The sequence below is a fragment of the Antennarius striatus genome, chromosome 4, assembly GCF_040054535.1.
Source record: "Antennarius striatus isolate MH-2024 chromosome 4, ASM4005453v1, whole genome shotgun sequence".
NCBI lineage: Eukaryota > Metazoa > Chordata > Actinopteri > Lophiiformes > Antennariidae > Antennarius > Antennarius striatus.
The window spans coordinates 20,196,794-20,214,828 of NC_090779.1; the positions used below are offsets into that span (position 1 = coordinate 20,196,794).

The 18,035-nt window shown below is 40.7% G+C and overlaps 1 protein-coding gene across 1 annotated transcript; it reads right to left on the reverse strand.

Moving 5' to 3' along the window:
* Positions 1-560: 560 nt before the first annotated feature.
* tmpob (thymopoietin b) lies at positions 561-4,364 on the reverse strand. Its single transcript, XM_068312933.1, has 6 exons — positions 3,791-4,364; positions 3,543-3,660; positions 3,003-3,158; positions 2,709-2,818; positions 2,533-2,633; positions 561-2,445 (listed from the first exon to the last, which is right to left on the reverse strand). The coding sequence occupies exons 1-6, from the start codon at positions 4,022-4,024 to the stop codon at positions 2,058-2,060; spliced, it is 1,107 nt and encodes a 368-aa protein (XP_068169034.1). The 5' UTR covers positions 4,025-4,364; the 3' UTR covers positions 561-2,057.
* Between the last annotated feature and the right edge of the window lie 13,671 nt (positions 4,365-18,035).

Consider the following 18,035-nt stretch of genomic DNA (forward strand, 5'->3'; position numbering starts at 1 on the left):
CAATTCTATTTTTCAATACTTGGATAGTTTTGATCCTTGATTGATGGAGTTATAAGGGTTTCATAACCTGACAAATATAGCAGGGCAGCAAGCAAACATTTTTCTGTGCAACTTTAATGTTTGTAACTTGAATAAGTAATAAATTCAGTTATTTAACATTGAGGAGTAGTTACATTTATTTTACACTACATTGACTTACCTTTATATTTTACATCTGGCCCTTTGAGGACATTCATTATGTTGATTTGGTCCTCATGAAAATGAACTTGACACTCCTGATGTAAAGAGTGGAGTTGGGCTTCCTTATGCCAGTGTTTAAGTGATGCCGCAGGACTATCTCTACTCCACGTAGTAGTACAGACCATTTGTTACAACCTTCTACACCTGGTTCTCATGCATTTCCTCTTGGAAACACAAATTTTTCCTGGGGTAACCCCAACATTTCTCAGAGGTTGTTAATAAGTACAGTGTGTGGGAAATACTAGCAGTAGTGTGCATGTGTGATAATCAACTTGTTAAAACCTGCACAAACACACAAATGACAAGACCAATGTGGTAACAACACAGTTTATTTTGTGATACATTGCCTACATCATCGTAGATTAAAAATCCTTACCCACATAACCAGTCAGTTATGGAAGAGCTGCCTGATGAACCTCTCACATTAAAGCAAGCAAGACACAGTTTAAGAGTTTCTGTCCAATTGTTACCTTATGTGCTAAAAAAGTTGCCACAACTTTAGAAAAATATCAAAATTGAAATAGACACCCCAGAAATGTTCCTAGTGTCAATTAGTGCCCCCCCCCACAAATGTGAATAACCCTCTTCACAGTAACCTAATGTCTCAATTGTATTAATGTGAATGGGTATAAGTACTGACGTATTCTGAAAACAATAACTCAAAGGTACCAATCCTATAAAAAGTTTTTTGGGGGCGGGGGAAATTTGCCATGTTTGGACACTTTCAGTCTGTGACTTGGGCTATGTGGGCGCACAGTAACTGCCAATCCTGTACATAGGATTGAAGGATCTGTAATCTAATTTAAAAAATGAAAAATAAAAAGAATTCAAAAGCACAACAGTCCACTTGAACCCCAAGCACATAAATGGGCACACTGGCAGGGCTGGAAAATCAATAACATGATTAAATCCTGCAAACTTAGCTTCCAGAAGGCGTAAGCTGTCAGAGAAACGGTAGACAATCAATACTGAGAAGCTATGTCTTTCATGATTTTAAAATAGATGTAAATGGATGACAGTTTCAGAAAGATACCAAAATTACAGTAAACCCATCGACAGTAAAAATAATGATTTTTACAGAATGACCAAAGATGTTTTTTTTAATCATAATCAAAGCCTCTAATGCAATGAATCAAGCTGGGATCAGCCACTAAAAAAGTTTTACGCCTCAACCTGAACATGGGCATATTTTCCTCATGCAGTGACCTCACCTGACCGTCCTCCTCCCGGCACAGACCACACCTAAAAATTGGAGTTGATTTGACCTGAGCACCATAGAAAAAATAAAGACCTAACGCTATAGCTACAGAGCTAATTTTGAACTCATAGAGAAACACGTAGACATTCTGGTATTAGTGATAGCACTGCTTTGTGCTTTAGAATGGGAGGGCACTAAGTGCTAACATTGTCCAGGCACTTCACCATCAGAAAAACGCCTGGTACAGGGAGTTAGAAACTACAAAAAACTACAACCATGCATGGATATCCTGCATAATTCTGCACTCGTTTCTACAGACACTGGTTAAATACATAAAAGGACACAAATCCATTCACAGATTAAAATCAATATTACATTGAGTCTCTTCTGACTGCCACTACACAGTTTTATCCAGAAGCTACGGTTTCCTCAAGTGGCGGGAGAAAAGCTTGGAGCCAAGAGAGGAAAAAAAAGTTTACGGTTCCTATGAAATCTGAATCCATCGTCCATCCATGTAAGAGAAAGAAGAGGTGAAACAAGTTATGTGTTACGGAGTGCGTTGGCAGGGGGAGGTGGCACGGAGGTTGTCCCAGGCTTGGTGTGAGACTGCGGAGGGTCTTTACTTGCTGGTGCTCTCCACGGCATTGCTGCTGTCGAATCCCAGGTAGGCGGCTGCGTTATTCACAACTTCCTGGAGGGGGACGATGACGCTGTCTAGGAGACCTTTGAGGGCGTTGACTTGATCGGCATCCAGCTGCTGGTAGACATAGTAGAGAGATCCGACTACAACAAGGAGTAGGAAAAGCTTGAGCAACAGGAAAAGGCAGCCTCGTCGAGCTGGCGGTTTGCTAGCAGACGTGGCGATGCCTCCCTCTCTGGAGAGAGACTCTGAGTGAGAGTGGCTTTCAGTGTAGACTGTGTGCTGAATACGGGACTCATTTAGCCAGTAGTCACTTGGTTTAAGTGGTCTCCCAGCTGCACCACGGATTGGACGCCTGCAGGTTGCACTGATCAGTAAAAACAACAAAATAAAATTTAGAAGGCTGGACACACAAAAATCTAATGTTCAGATACACATCATCACAAACTGATACCTGATGCCTGTCGGTGTGCTTATTTCATTGGCAAGAATATCTTCAACAATGCTCTCGCTGGCCTTCTTGGGTGTTTCTTCAATGATAATTTCCTCCACCACCTGACAGTGTTAAATACATTTAATGACACAAAACGTTGAAATATTGTTACAGTGTCTAAGGGTAGGGATGGCAACCTTAGTTTGTCGTCTGCTGCTTGTTCTGGCTGTGACTGGAGCTTTCCCTCTGCTCCTCACAGGCTTCTCTATCACAGGAACTTGTTCTGGGTCAGGAACAGCAATGGGCTCTGAGAAACACAAACATTAAACACGGCAATATTAGTACAGGAATCATCAGGTACCTGGTACAAAATATAGGTTTGGAAAACAGGATGAATAATTGTTTTTAGACATGATGACATATCTTGATCCAATTAAGTGCCTCGGTTTGGATGTTTAAAATAACACGAATAAAGTGTTATTAGAGCTCACCGTCTTCTTTGTCACTGTACTGGTCAGAATTTGTGTTGCCGTTTTGGTTACTGTCTGCCTTGGGGAGAACTGTGACATCAGTAGGGGCTTCCGATTCAGCGGGAAGTTGGTCCAAAACCTTCTGCAGCTTCTTCTCATAAATTTTACGAGTGGAGCCTGAATGGAGGGGAAATAAATAAGTCACATAACACATTACTATACATATTATTTTGTTCAATTAATAATAATAATAATAATAATAATAAACCTTTATTGTCCCACAGTGGGGAAATTATATCATCTTATTTAAATATGACCACTTGAAAAAAATTTAGATGGCAAAAAAAACAGCTAATTTGAGAGCCCACGTTGGTTTTATTTGCAAATGATCTTTTGTGTATAACAGAATAAGAATAGACTATGGGCAATATATAAAAACCCAAATTCAGAGCTTAATAAATCTCTATTAGAGACTTTTAAAGCAATCCATACTGGTCTCAGGTCAAACAGTCAGTGTTTAAGAGTTAGTATTTAGGCTGCGATCAGTTGAACATGACTCACCAACAATGGGTCCAGTCTCCACACCATGCTTGGCCAGCTGTTGTCTTAAATCTTCATCCGTGAGATCTGTCACCTCAACCTCCTCACTGCGAGGCTTATCTGTCTTTTTGGTGGCTTTCTGCAAAAACGATACACAAGTAACATCATAACGCACACTAACTGGATCCATACAAACTTGTACCATTTCATTTAAAACAAAAAACAAAACAAAACAACAACCCTAAAAACAATAAAAACACAACACTTACTCGTCCAGATCGACTTTTGTTGGACACCACGGGAGCAGGTAAGTCTTCATCGCTGGAGAATGTGTCTGTGGGTGGACTCTTCTTGTTGTTCAGCACAGTTAAGTTCTTCAGATAAAGCTGCACGTACACTTCTTTTTTATGCTCTCCGCTCGGAAGTGGCACGTTGTTTGCAGTAAGCTCATTCTTCAGCTTATCTTTCGTGAGAACCGACGGGTCTTCGAGGAATTCTGCCATTGTAATTGTCGTTTCAGCTAACTATTAGCCTCGGCTAAATGAGCGCGTTAAGTCAGGAGCTACAACCAACAACACCGGGAACGTGACGGAGAAGCGCTGTTGTCAAACGCGTCTGGCGCTCGTCCGCTACAAATCCAGTTAGCAACACAGAAGTGATTTACCAAAATAAATACACTGTTTGGCTTTTTAGCCTAAAATCTAGAACACTTAAACCAAGCTTGGATTTTTTAAAAAGCAGATGCACGCATGTGCCGCAAATGCAGCCAAGGCAAATATCAAAATTAACTAGCTGAATGGAAGTATTAGCTTAGCTTTGCGCCGGTCCACTTGCTTCTGTCCGTCCGCGGTCTCAAAACCGGGCCAAAAAACAACAAGCCACGCTATTGGACAGACGAGCTGAGTAAGCTCCGCTCTGATTGGGCGACTATGAATGGCACACTCTTAGGCCGCCGCCACAAAGAAAGCGCAGGCTCTGTGTCTTTAACAGCGGGTTTTAAGAAATCCTTCCGACGATATTTCCACGTTGATTGAAATTACTCAGGTTATCGATCTGATTGTTTTTATTTGATGGGCAAATACAAGTTCGTATCGTAAATTTGAGCGGTAATCGGGCGGTAAGAGGACAATGTAAATGGCGCCTTGACATAACAATGACTCGTTTACTGCAGTTTCAGCCCAACTAGTATTTTTGTAACACGGATAAATAAAAACAGCAAAATAAGTTATATTATTACTGACTGGTTTTTGGAGGGAAATACAGAAGCGGTGAACTCAAGGGACTAAAGTGGAGTTTGCTGCTGCAACAGAAGAGGGCAGCATGAGATTTGTTACTCTAAAGAAAACTAAAGTGGATGGTTTTCTGTTCATGAATCTGGTTACATAGCACAAAGGTAAAATGTTATTTATGGAAATAGTAAAATGGGAAAATTTTGGGCAAAACAGACAGAGAGAGAAACGTGTGTAACAGCCCTTGAAGGTTGACTCTGAAGCAAATGGGCTTCTGTTTAGACGACGTGGAAGTCCAGGAAAATCAACTGGAAACACATCTTATAATATTTTTTAGAGACATATGCTGAGGTGGCTTCACTAAGATTTTATGAGGACATTCCAGAGTTCAGGCGCAACAAAAACATCACTGCAAAATTTTAAACTTCACTTAGGAATCTTATTTTGCATGAGCTACAATAAAAAAAAAAAAAAAATCTTACTCTCGTTGCTCTTTGCTGTCCCAAAATTATCCAGCCCCCTGATTAGCGTCCCTCAAAAGAGCACACATGTGCAAATCAGATGTTAAAGTAAAGTTCCTACCTTCATTCAACAGTAGACTTTGTATGTTTTTGTCTGTCTAGCCCCAATTTAATAGTCATTTTTCACAATCATCAATGCTAACCCAAATGCAGAAGAAAAAAAGTAATCTTCAATGTGCTTCAAAATCATCTAGATAAACCTTCAAAGGTTTTGGCAGATCCTGTTCTGTGGAATGATGAGACAAAGCTTTAACATTTTATGCCTTTGGATGAGTGGTGTGTCTGGAGAAGGAAGAATGAAGCATATGCTGAAAAGAATATCCCACTGGCAGTGAAGCATGGCGATGGCTTAATGTGGATCTGGGTCTTCTTTGCTTTGATGGGCACTGGAAACTTGCAGAATGTAGAGGTTAAGAACGTGTCTTGCCATCTGTGAAGTAGATGAAGCTTTGGTGTCATTCTCCACTTGGCTGACATTTAAAAAATGATCCTAAGCATACTTCAAAGTGCACCATGGTTGGATTCAGAAGTAGTTTGGGAACCTTCTAGAGTGGTCGTTAGGATCGCCTGACTCGAGTCCCGTAGAAAATCTCTGCTGGGAATTTAGGAAGGTAGTTGCAGTGCTTAAGGGGTGGGGTGGGGGTGTCATACATAAATACTTAAATAATATACATACATATTAACATATGCAACATATGAAATACACATATTCATATATGGTAAACATATTAACATATGTCATATTATTAAAAAATTAAAGTTGTATTTACACTGCGAAGCTATACACTACAAACTACAGAACTGCAGATTACATTGGTCATCCAGATTTTAAATGTTGTGTTCTTTGAGTTCTTTGAGTGGTCTGCTGGGAGGATTGCTGGTTATACAGTACAGTCTGATGGCTGTAGGCAGGAAGGACCTGCGATATCGTTCCTTCACGCATCTTGAGTGAAGCAACCTACCGCTGAAGGTGCTCTCCAGTGATCTTAGTGTGTCCTGCAGAGGGTGGGAGTGTTTCTTCATCATAGATGACAGCTTGGCTGTCATCCTCCTCTCCACCACCACCTCCACTGATTCCAGGGAACATCCTAGGACAGAACCCGCCTTCCTAATCAGCCTGTCCAGTCTCTTCCTGTCGGCTGCAGGGATGCTGCTGCCCCAGCAGACCACCCCATGAAAAATAGCTGAGGCTACTACTGTGTCATAAAAAGTCCTTAGGAGTGGCCCCCGCACTCCAAAAGATCTCAGCCTCCTGAGCAGATAGAGTCTGCTCTGACCCTTTTTATACAGTGAGTGAGTGTTGGTACTCCTGTCCAGTTTATTGTTCAGGTGAACACCCAGGTACTCGATGTCTGTACCCTGGATCTTCACTGGTGTAACTGGGCAGAGTGATTGACTGCGGAAATCCACCACCAATTCCTGCGTTGATCTGCCTGAGGTTGATTTCTGGCTATCCTTGACATTTACGGCAGGTCATAGCAGCAAAGGGAACTCTAGAAAGCTCAAGGGATGCTTGTCATCAATAAGGGTTAAGACTGCAGTAATTTGTAGTAGAAGCATATTGTGTTATATTTGGAAAAACAGTTGTAATATCTGCTGTACAGCTATTTAAAACTGCTTTTGTTTGATTCAGATATTTTTTTCAACTGGTAAAGAGTAATAATAAACCAATAAACCCAGGGAATGAAGTGTGTAACATACAAAATAAAAGGTGTAAAATCAAGCCAATAAAATTTGTTAAAAGTTGTTTTTTCTAGACAATGTGCACTGAGCTGCTTTCCCTATGACTTTGTATGAGGTTGTTTCAAAATTTCAGGAGGGAGTCAAGATTTTTTTTTACATTTAATCAATTAAACAATATCTACATAACAGATTTTTGTGAAACCTAAGTGGAAATTGGATTGAGTTTTAAAAAGAGACGACCGGTTCTGTACTGAAGTCCCTTCTATTACAGTATTATTTTTCTTGCAGATGAAATGATTTTTTGAAACAAATGATAATTTAAAGAGAAGTTAAACATGAATGACATAACAGTCTGAAAACCCTGCACATAGACATGGCAGTGTTTGATGTCCTGCCTTTCCTGGGTCTCTGAGCATGCTGGTCTAAGTCTGTGGCGAGCCATCCAACCCCCCCCCCCCGCCCTTGCTGTAAGGACAGTGGTTTGAGGTGGCACTGTGTAGCCTCCCACCTGTCCTTCAGACCTACCTCTCTGAGGCTTTCTGGGATGCTGCTGCAGAAACCGAGCAATTGATCCCCACCTCAGCTACAAACCACACTAAAATACAGCACTTCAAGTATAGTTCAGCTTTTCCATGGTGAATTTGCCAATGAAGTGTAGGCATAAAAAATGTTGAGCCCTTGAGAAACACCTCTTAAGCTTTCTTTGTATGTAATTTATACAGAAAATAAAGCATGCGCCAAGAATCATAGCAAGTGCCTCTTTAAGCATAACAGTCACGGCCTCTGAAAAATGATCAAAGCTTGCTCTTTAATCGTCAACATTCACATTTTCAGAATGAGTTCATTTAAAACAGAGTTGCTTCACATGATGTCAACCCGTCAGTACAATCAAAAACATTTCTTGACAGATTATTATATAAGAATCAAGAGAACAAATGAATCAAGAGGGTGCAGAAAGACCAACATTATTTGTTAAAATAAAGACCTACATGCAGTTCCCTCAAATATCCAGTTGTGCTGACAGCTGGATAATTGAATGTTGTGTAGCAGATTATATGATGGCACAGCTCAAACATAAACTTCTACTTTGTAATCCTGGTTTGCTGATCACTTATAATACTACACACTGACTGTTCAGTCCACCTTGCATTTTAAACTTTGAGCCGACTGAGCCAACCACATTTCCAGGGATTGTTTATACTTTATTTGTTTGACGTTATGGATGCAACAAACCCATCACTTGTAAAATTATAATTAAATTTTTCCCTAATTATTTAATAACCAAATCGCCAGCTCTATTTAGAAGCTGATCAGTGAATACTCATTTTATTCCATAAAATCAACATTTAAAATGTCTACTATACAAAACTAAAAGCAAAGATTTCTATGAAAAAAGAAGGATAGGATTTGGGCAGCGAGAGCTGCACTGGAGTTGAGATTTGTGTGTCCTGGCCTAGGAACAGCCATCTAGTATTGCTCACACAGTATAGTTTCAACTGTTGACAATTCCAACACTACTTAAAGGCTGTATTCGTAGTCGCAGACATTTCTGTCAGGAGGAGAAATGGGACTTTCTCTATCCCCTGTTGAATCCCATTTTGGCCAGCTGCCTATTTGAAGTATAAGTATTCCACTATATATTTGCATTGTTATTAGGATTTGGGCATTTCCCATTTCCTTTGGCCACTAAGCACAGAGACTCACTTACTCATGTCCTCACTGAACTTGAGACAAACATTAGTGTGTGTGAACTTTCATTCAGTGAATGAAAAATGTCTATCAAGTCTCCACTGAGGCATGGCATGCCATGTTGGATCATTGGGGGGAAAACTTAATGTTGCCCATCCATCTCCTCAAAATGTAATGCACGGATGTAAAATGATCAAGACAAATTTGATCTGTCAGAGCTGCTGAAAGCGCTCCTTCTGCAGCATTTGGTAATCACTACAAATGCACTGCAATGCAAAGAAGCTTCTCTGGCGGAGATATTTTATCCCCTTCAGCACAGTTAAAGCTGCCATAATCAATATTTTAACATTAAAATGGGCCAAATGATTATGTGTAATGTGAATGGGGTTGCTTATGATAACAGACCCATAGAGAATTACAGCTTGACTCAGCTCTTCCTCTCAGTTCCACAGAGCCTTTTATTGTCTTTCAGCTCATTGTTTTGATGTTATGGCAACTTAATTCTTTGATTATTTTCAGCTGCAGTAGAGAGCTCTAAAAACCCACTGTACAATCCCTGTTCACCAGAGGTAAAGGAATAATATAATAATTGCAAAAAGTCAATAATCCAAAGTTAAAGCCCAATTCATGACATGATGATCACCTGTAACAAATCTGAAAGGCTGAGCTCTGTAAGCTACTAGTGGTTGTTCCAGCTGGATGCTAAAACACGTGGTAAAATGTCATATTTGCTATAGTTTTGCCTCAACCACACAGATGGTGAGATTTAATTAACATAAATAGGGAGTGTTTAAGTAGAGTATTGGTCTGAGAATGGCAAAGACAATAGGAGTGAACTCATCTCTTTATTTTAGTTATGGATCATTACAAACATGGTATGTTCAAAATAAGAACACAGTCACAGTTTTTTGTTTTTTTTAACAAATTCATCAAATAGACGTTCTAAGTCTAAATTTAATGCCCACTCCCTCAAGCGGCCAAAAGATATTTGAAGAAGGTGAAAGAAGAGCATGTGTTAGCAAGCTGCTGTGGGCCAAACACAATTCCCAGCTTCGCCCAAGCTTCAATGTATCTACTAACCAGAAGCACAGACCTGGGTCTCCTGTGTTAGAATCTTCAGCAACTGTATACCTCAATAACTAAGGAAATTTCTTTTCACCTGCAAAAAAAGGGAACCTTTTCACTGTTTAAAGACAGCGACAGACAACACAAGATAGAAACCACAGACTGGACTTCATTCTTGATTGAGCACCAGGTATGTCTCTTTTTTTTTTTTTACACGTCTGACATGGTTGAACCGAATGGCCAGCAGGTCGCGACTAAAGAGGGCAACCTCCCACAGGTGACTGCCAGACTCCTGAGTTAACAGGAAAGAAATATTTCCGTGCTTAACTTGGCTGAACCTCTCTACAGACCTACCTCTGCTTAGCTTTTCTGTCCACATGGCTGAACACTGGTAACGGACCAGTAAGGGAAGAGCCAAAGACTTCTCAAAAGCTTCTTGTGATGTCGGTTGTGACACCACCATGGCCCTCAACTGTTTCCTCTCTTTCCTGGATGCTTTGGCTCTGATCTCAGGGCCTCTCACTCAAGTGAGGAGGAGTCACTGTTTGGGAGTGTCAGCATGGACCTTTCCTAATGAATGAGGAGTAGACAATCAACAGAGACTCAGCAGCACTCCTAAGTACAAGCGCCAGATCAGACAACATGGCAACAGCTCAGTGCATTCAGCAAATTTATTGCAATGCTTGGCAGGACTTGAGCTCAATTTCCAATTAAGTACAAAAAAATGAAAAATGAAAAAGAAAAGGCAGCGGATTAAAAGTTGAGACCTCAAGACAGACCCCTTCAGGGACCTATATTTGAGGTGCTTCCATTGCCTGACATTACTGTGTTTGTAATTTCCTTCTGGTGTCAAGTTAATATCTTTAAGCAATGTGCCTACTGCAGCCAGGACACATGCCCCAAAATCCTGGTACTTCAGCTGATAAGATCTTATTTATTCAATCGTGAAAATTTAATCCTTCGGGGCTCCTACTGTCTTTCTGACCGAACGGACTGCATTTTAGCCTGACCCTCATCAGAACTATTTGGTTTGGTAGACAAGTGGCACATCATGTGGAAGAAGCATTTGTGGTCACATTTACTGTCCTTCCAGGAGGTAGATTCAATTGTTCGGCTGTAGTAGCCGCTCGTAGTTTAGAGTAGTAAAACACCAGGGGCCTATCTTTGCTCTGAAGCCTCACAGCGTGGCTCATATGTGCCAGCGGTAAAGGACAAATGTGCCAAAGTCTGCTGGGTTTGGCACTTTTCTCACCTCCTGGATTCCACCACTGATGTATCCAGCTGAGGTACAATAATTTGACACCTCTTCAGCAGCTGAACCCTTGAGCGTGACAACCGCGGCTTTGTTTTATATTCCCGCGTATTTTGAATGCAATCAAAAATTACAGTCAGCAACATCTAAACTGTGTTTTTATCCACTTTGGACGCTTTCCCCTCCCCACCCCTTTCAATCTACTTTATCCCCCCCTTTCCTATGTGGGGTTTAACATACACTTTGTGGTAACCTTGCTAAGTTATCAATTTTTTTCGGTGTTCTCTCATACTGAATAAAGGCTTGTTTCTCTGTGCCTTCTTGTTACAACTTCAAGGACAGCTGCCTCCATCTGGCATTAAGTATTCCTGGTGCCAGTATCGGGTTAACTGACACTCCTGCACTTAAACTAATGGCAGCGAGCAGTCATCTCCTGTGAGGTGCTCACCTTGGAAAAAATCACCCTGCTCCCTCATCCTCAATCATAGTGGTGCTCTCGCCACCCACTGAATGAAACCATGGGCATGAAAAGAAGGATTGTTTCACTATTCAGGCATATATGAGGGCAAATGAAAACATGTAATACGCATGTCCTGTCTTGGATTCAAACTCCTCCTGAGTGCAATGAGACGTTGAGAAGAGTAGGAAAGCATGCAAACTGAAAAAGACAGAGTCAGCAAATTGTCACATTCATTCGGATAAAAGCAGACATCCTAGATTCTCAAAGAGTTGAAGAAAATTAGTCAAATATTAAACACTTGGATACTTTGGAGAAAGTTTGACCTGCAAGAGAAGGAAGAGACCTCCATTTAGAAAAGAAATCCTGTGTTCTTATAACCAAGCAGCATAATAATTTAATTTAAATTTTCTTTTTTTAAAGAACTTTTTATTCAGGAGCATTTGTGAATTCTGTGGGTGGAGAATTTAGCAACTGTAAGCTGTTTTAGACTAACTTTATGATAACTGGAAAGTATGTCAAAAGTTCAGAAGGAAGTGTCAAAATTTCCGTTTACACTGATCAAATTCAGTTGACTTTGTAAGAGTGCTTACATCTGTTTGCAGTACATTAGATACTGAGCTCATTACCTTCCTCCTGTGGTCCGGAGTAGCTATTTCACATAATGACAACTCTCGGTGGGTTTCTCTATCTGGATGTCTTTTGTAAGACCATTGTAGGTAAGACGGCACAGGTAAACATCTTGTACAGGTGAGCTCAGGGCAAAGAGAGGCACCTCTGAGGCCCACAGGGGAGTAGCATCGCTATCCGTCCTTCTCTGAACCTAAACAGCTTTTTAAGAATGAAGAGGGTTTTCAGTTTGTTGCTAAATATAGAACATCCCGGTGGGAGGCGGCAGGTTCTGGAGCCATTTTCAACAAAGATGAACCCCAGGTCTTGCCCAGGACCCAACGGGTGGTGACTGCCGGTGGTCCGCCTTTCTCTTATGCACCGGCTCTTAAGTAAACACTGCAATCCTGCGGTCAGCTACAGCATGGCAATGAGCGAAAGGACTCACTGTGCAGTTGCACACAGCTATGGTGTGTTGTCTCCTCCGGCCCACTCAATTTTGGCTCCTCCTCATCACAGAGGCCTCAACAGGGGTCGGGGGTGGAGGGTGGGGTGGAGGTGGAGGATGGGGGCTCCAACAGACCTTGATGTGTGATCCAAGATCCCTGCTGGGAACTCCTGGTGGGGGCAGTGTTGGACTTCACCTTCTGGACCCCTCTGACGGACCATTTTCACCTTGAAAAAGAAGTCTACATTGAGGACGTCGTCATGTTTATTATATTATGCTAATTCATAGTTTTTAGACTTTCCAGTGAAATCTATCAGTATGGAGGAACATAAATAAACCATGATCCACAGATGTAATTGAACCACTGCTAAGATGTGGAAAGTTAAATTTTTATTCACCAGTGGTAAAATAGGAAACACATTAAGTGCAGTAATCATTACACTTTATTAAAGGAAATTAATATTAACTACATTTTAAATAAGGTTAAGTAAAGCAGGTGGGATATTAAAGTAGTCATAATTGAACTGAACATGCACAGTGAGATAGCTTAAGTAGTTAATTAAACAGATGTAGACATCACGTTCATAAGTGTGTAGTGTTAAGGAATAACGACTAGGAATATCAGGTTTAACCAGAAAATATCTGAAATCTAAATGTTTTTATCTCAAGGGCAACTGTCCAGGATAATATACCATTAATCATCAAGATCATGTCCAATAAAGTGTCAGATTAATCAAGACAGAGCAAAGCTGACAGCCCAGTCCTTATCCACTGAGGAAAATAAGGGGCAACAGGTAAGCCTTTATCCATTGAGCACTGTTCTTGCATTGCTCCCCTATGTATGGAGATCATAATTTGGGGAGTCTCAATGGCTACCTGTAAGGACCACAGGGGTAGCAAATAGCAGGGCTGTGGCTTTCTGAGCTTCTTAGTGGTGCGAGCAGAAGGATTTACGGTAACTCTCAGACAAGCGTTCACAGCTTGGACTCTTGGCATGGTTTTGATATTGTCCCTGGCTGAGCATCAAACCCACTGAACCTGAGGTCCAAAAGTACCTACACAAAACCCTGGGAAGTTTGAATGATAAATCGCCGACATTTAGTGGCATAACAAAAAACATTGGCGTTGCCGAGGATATCAATTTTAATTTTAATTCAGAGTGAGTGCGCATACTGGGTGGCTTGATTGACCAGAGATCGGCTTCTGATTTAATTGACAAGCTCTTCGCTTTCGGGTAAGGATATGAGTATTCCTGCAAATTCAGCACAGGTGAAATAGTAGAAGGCTGCCCTGCGATGTAAAAGGTGCAACAATTGCCAGCGGGGGGCAAGGGTGGGGGTGGCTATTGAATGTCAACCGTGATTTTAAATGCAAAGTCCGAGTTATCTTTAAGTTCATGTCCAGTCCTTTGAGGAAAAAACGCTTATTGCTCTGTGTAACTGGACTCCTTCTGCTTTATTCGCCATCGCCAGCACTTCTGGTTTTGATAAAAGAGAAGGCAGCTCCATGAGATTTCCTGAATGGAGTTCAATCATAAAACCATGTGGCAAAAATAGCTCAAGTTGTTAATACATGTGAGATGTCAAGATGCATAAAGGATCAATTTAATAATCCTATTTGCTTTTAGGAATGACTTCTATAGAGGATGTTTTTGCTCGCTGGCTTCCTTTGAGTCACAACGGGGTAAAAACATCTTAATCACTGTCAATGTTGAATTGTATTCATTTGCTGATTATGCCATGACCGAATGTGAGGTCAAAGAAGATGCACTGAGCCAAACGGACCAACCGCCACCCTGGAGAAAAAAGACATGGTGCTAATATTAGGGGGAAGACAGATTGCAGTGCTACTATTAGGTCTTGGCGTTGATTTTAGTCCAAAGTAGGAACGCCCTCAGCACTTCATGCCCTCAATCCTCAATGGCACACTACATGATATTATGAAGAGCCAGACCAAACATGCCAAAGCAGACCACAGGGTTACTCACAGCCCCTGCACATTCTTTTGAGGCTGAAATGTGACCCGGTCTTATTTTTCAGCAGCTTGTCAGACTCAGTGTGGTGCAGGGAGGTAAACTAGGAGGGAAAACTGTTGTCACCTTTCTCTAACTCTTATTTTTTTCTGACTTACAAGATGGCAGACTCGGGAATTAAAATGAGACCAGATGGGTGGGTTCCTTGAGCCCTGGCAGTCACTATGGATATGGAAAGCGAAAATGTAATTACAACATCAGCACTGGACAGTAAATGGAAATTAGTTTATTGGTGAAGCTTTTAAAAGTGATGGACACATTTTGGTAAGGTAATAAGTGTGGCAACCACATGCATTAAGCCATATAATGCCATATGTAAGACTGGAATTGAAGTGACAACATAATGATTTGGGGTGAATTCAATGAAAATCTTTGTAACAGCATGAGGAAGTCAAGCATACCCAGTTGTGAGTAAGTTATTTAATACATTGCTGTCCAGCTCCATTTCCAAAAACATATTTTACCATTTCCTGCCTCCATACAGGTTGGGGAGCAAAGTCTTTGTCGGACAGCGTCATAAGAAACTTGGACCGGAAAACACTGTCGGGCTCTGAATATGGCATATACCGCGCTTGTCATCGGATGAAGTTCAGTTTGAAAAATGCTTGTTATGAATGCTCAGAACCATGTCCACCCAGTCTGTGCCCATGCAGACAGACAGCGAACAGGAAGTCTTTCACTCATTTGGGTCATACTTCATCCCAGCGGTCTATTGAGCTAAAATGTTATGATTACATTGAGATTTTGACCCGCATGACTTTGGTCTTTTTTCCAGATGTTTTCATACTTTTTAAAGCACTTTGAAAATACATGTTGATATTTGTGTTATTGAGAGCCTTTTGACTGACCCAATCAAACCTCTTCATTGTTGGGAGTCATCTTCTTGTGCCAAAACAATGGGAAAAAGCATGAATCAGATTGGTGCAGCCATACAGTTTTCTACGGCACTAACTTTAAAATGAGTTAACAGGGTCTGACAACAGTTACCATTGACAGAAATCTACATCGATTGCATATTTTGTTAACTTTTGTGACACAGCTGTCAATAATTGGTGCAATAAAGCAATTTGCTACATTTTGACACTATAATTTACACTGACTTATACAGTGAAACCTTGAGCGTGATCAAATCTACCTTCTGTGTGCTACGTTTGGGTTCACTAGTTGCCTCACAACTTAACATCGATTTATCCATCCATGCATTTTCTTGTTGAAGACACAACCTTAATCCACTTGTCTACAGCTGCTTTTATGCGTTGTGGTTCACGGGTTACGCTGGAGCCTATCCAAGTTGGCTCTAGGTGAGAGGCTGGATACACCCTGGACGCTTCGCAAGTGCATCACGGGGCCACATATAGATAAACAACCACACATGCTCACACTTACATCTACAATTTAGAGTGGTCAAATCACCTAAACTGCATACTTTTGGAGGTGAGAGGAAGCTGGAGAACCCATAGAGAACCCACCAGACATTGGTAGAATATACAAAATCCACACAGAAAGGAATCAAACCTTCTTTCTGTGGGGCAACAGGGCTACCCACTACACCAAGTTCTATTAGGTTATTCCTTATCTTTTTGTTTCTTCTTCATCATCATCATCATCTTCTTCTTCTTCTTCTTCTTCTTCTTAAGCACTTTAGAACTTTCATCTAATGTAAAATTGAAAAATGTTTGAGTGCGATTAAAGTGTTATTGCAAAAATAAAAAAAACTTCTTCTTCTTCTTCTTATCTAGAATTATTTTTCCTTTATTGAAAGAAGACCCTTAAATTGCTATTATTATTATTATTATTATTAATAATAATATTACATATTATTATTATTATTATTATTATTATTATTATTATTATTATTATTATTATTATTATTATTATTATTATTATTATTATTATTATTATTATTATATTACTTCTATTTGCACTGTTTCAGTGTCAGTAGAATACAGCAAGTGAGACAAGAAAAAAGTGTTTCCGGATTGTAGAGTGTGACAAGTGGACCGCTTCCTTAAAACACAATAACCTCACAGCGCATTCTGAAGCCCTGACATCACGGCTGAAGGAACATAAAGAAAATGCTAACGCTTTATAGATTCCTCCCTGTGACACTGTAACAAACAAAAAGGTAAAAAATTAAATCCTGGCTGGTTTATTACCATGACCTTTTACATGAAAACATTTAATGCTTTTATTACACTATGCTATAGTGAAATTGAACATAAAACGATGTCCTGTTTCACTTTTGTAGCCACTTATCTGCAGTAATGCGAATGTAAGTATTTTCATTTTAAACATGAAAGACCGCTAATCATTCGGTACCTTGCCACCAGCCACAAACCTACACATTCCTCCTTGTGAGTACAGCCACAAAAACAGTTCACCTCCTCATTGACCAAAACTCCCTGAGCAAGGCTTGACTCCTCCAGAAACTCAGCCAGCTGAACTGCTCTGATGTATTTCAATAAATTTAATTTCCACAGTCACCTCCGTCGGTGTTGAGAACGTAATTAATTAGCAAACAAAAGCCTGAAAAGAAGCACCCACCCCGTTTCTGTCTACTCAATGAATTACCATTGACCACACAAGGAAAACAAAGAATGGCCAGTTTATTTTTGTGTGGTAAGCTCATTTCAACAGAGCAATTATTCACTGACACCACCTTCAAAGCTTCCCCAGTTAAAGGTTCTACAGTGGGAACATTCCTGTGTTCCCACTGTATAAGGGAGTATTTTGTATATTTCTTCTTGAGCAACCTTTAAAGGAATTAGAAAGGTTTCTGGTCCCGCGATGAGCTGGCGTCTTTTCCGGCGTGCAATTCATGCACGGAATCTCCTGCAATCTACATATTTTGTCTTTTTTTTAACTGCAGCCACTTTACTGAGTAGGTGCAGAAAGTTCCTGTCGATGACAGAATCACAAGAGGTGGACAAGAGTGTGTATGTCGCACTGAAGACTATGTTACGTACAGTATGTTTGTTCATCTACATTGAGGATGCACTATCCTGTAGTGGAAAATCACCTGCAGATACGTGTACCTGACAGCAAGGTAAGCAGAGCTGCCCTGTGCAGAATCGGCACTATGCAGTGGAAATGAGGCTAAAGACAGCCATTCACACTCATATTCACACCTACAGGCAGTGGGGGGAAGCCAGAACACCTGGAGGGAACCCACACACACTGGGAGAACATGCAAACTGAACAGAGATTGGCCCAGAATCAGGATTTGAACCCACAACCTTCTTGTTGTGAGACAACATTGCTATCATCACAACTGTTTATTCACTTAAAAAAAGTGATTGATGTATACTTTATGCAGTATAAATATATACATACATACAGTGTATATACTTGTGTGTGTGTGTGTGTGAGTGTGTGTTTGTGTGTGTGTGCGTGCATGCGTGCATATAAGTGGCCTGTGTGTGTGGCCAGACTTGCTGGGCTGATCTTGGCCCTTGGCTGTTGCTGGCGTTCAGCATGTCTGTAAAGAAACAGCTGGAGGCAAAGCCAACACCAGTCCCGTTCAGGTGCT

Coding starts and splice junctions, on each gene's coding strand:
- tmpob (XM_068312933.1), bottom strand. CDS start 4,024: ATGGCAGAATTCCTCGAAGACCCGTCGGTTCTCACGAAAGATAAGCTG. Junction 3,661..3,790: donor ACAAAAGTCGATCTGGACGA/GTAAGTGTTGTG, acceptor TCGTTTTTGCAG/AAAGCCACCAAAAAGACAGA. Junction 2,446..2,532: donor AGCACACCGACAGGCATCAG/GTATCAGTTTGT, acceptor TTTACTGATCAG/TGCAACCTGCAGGCGTCCAA.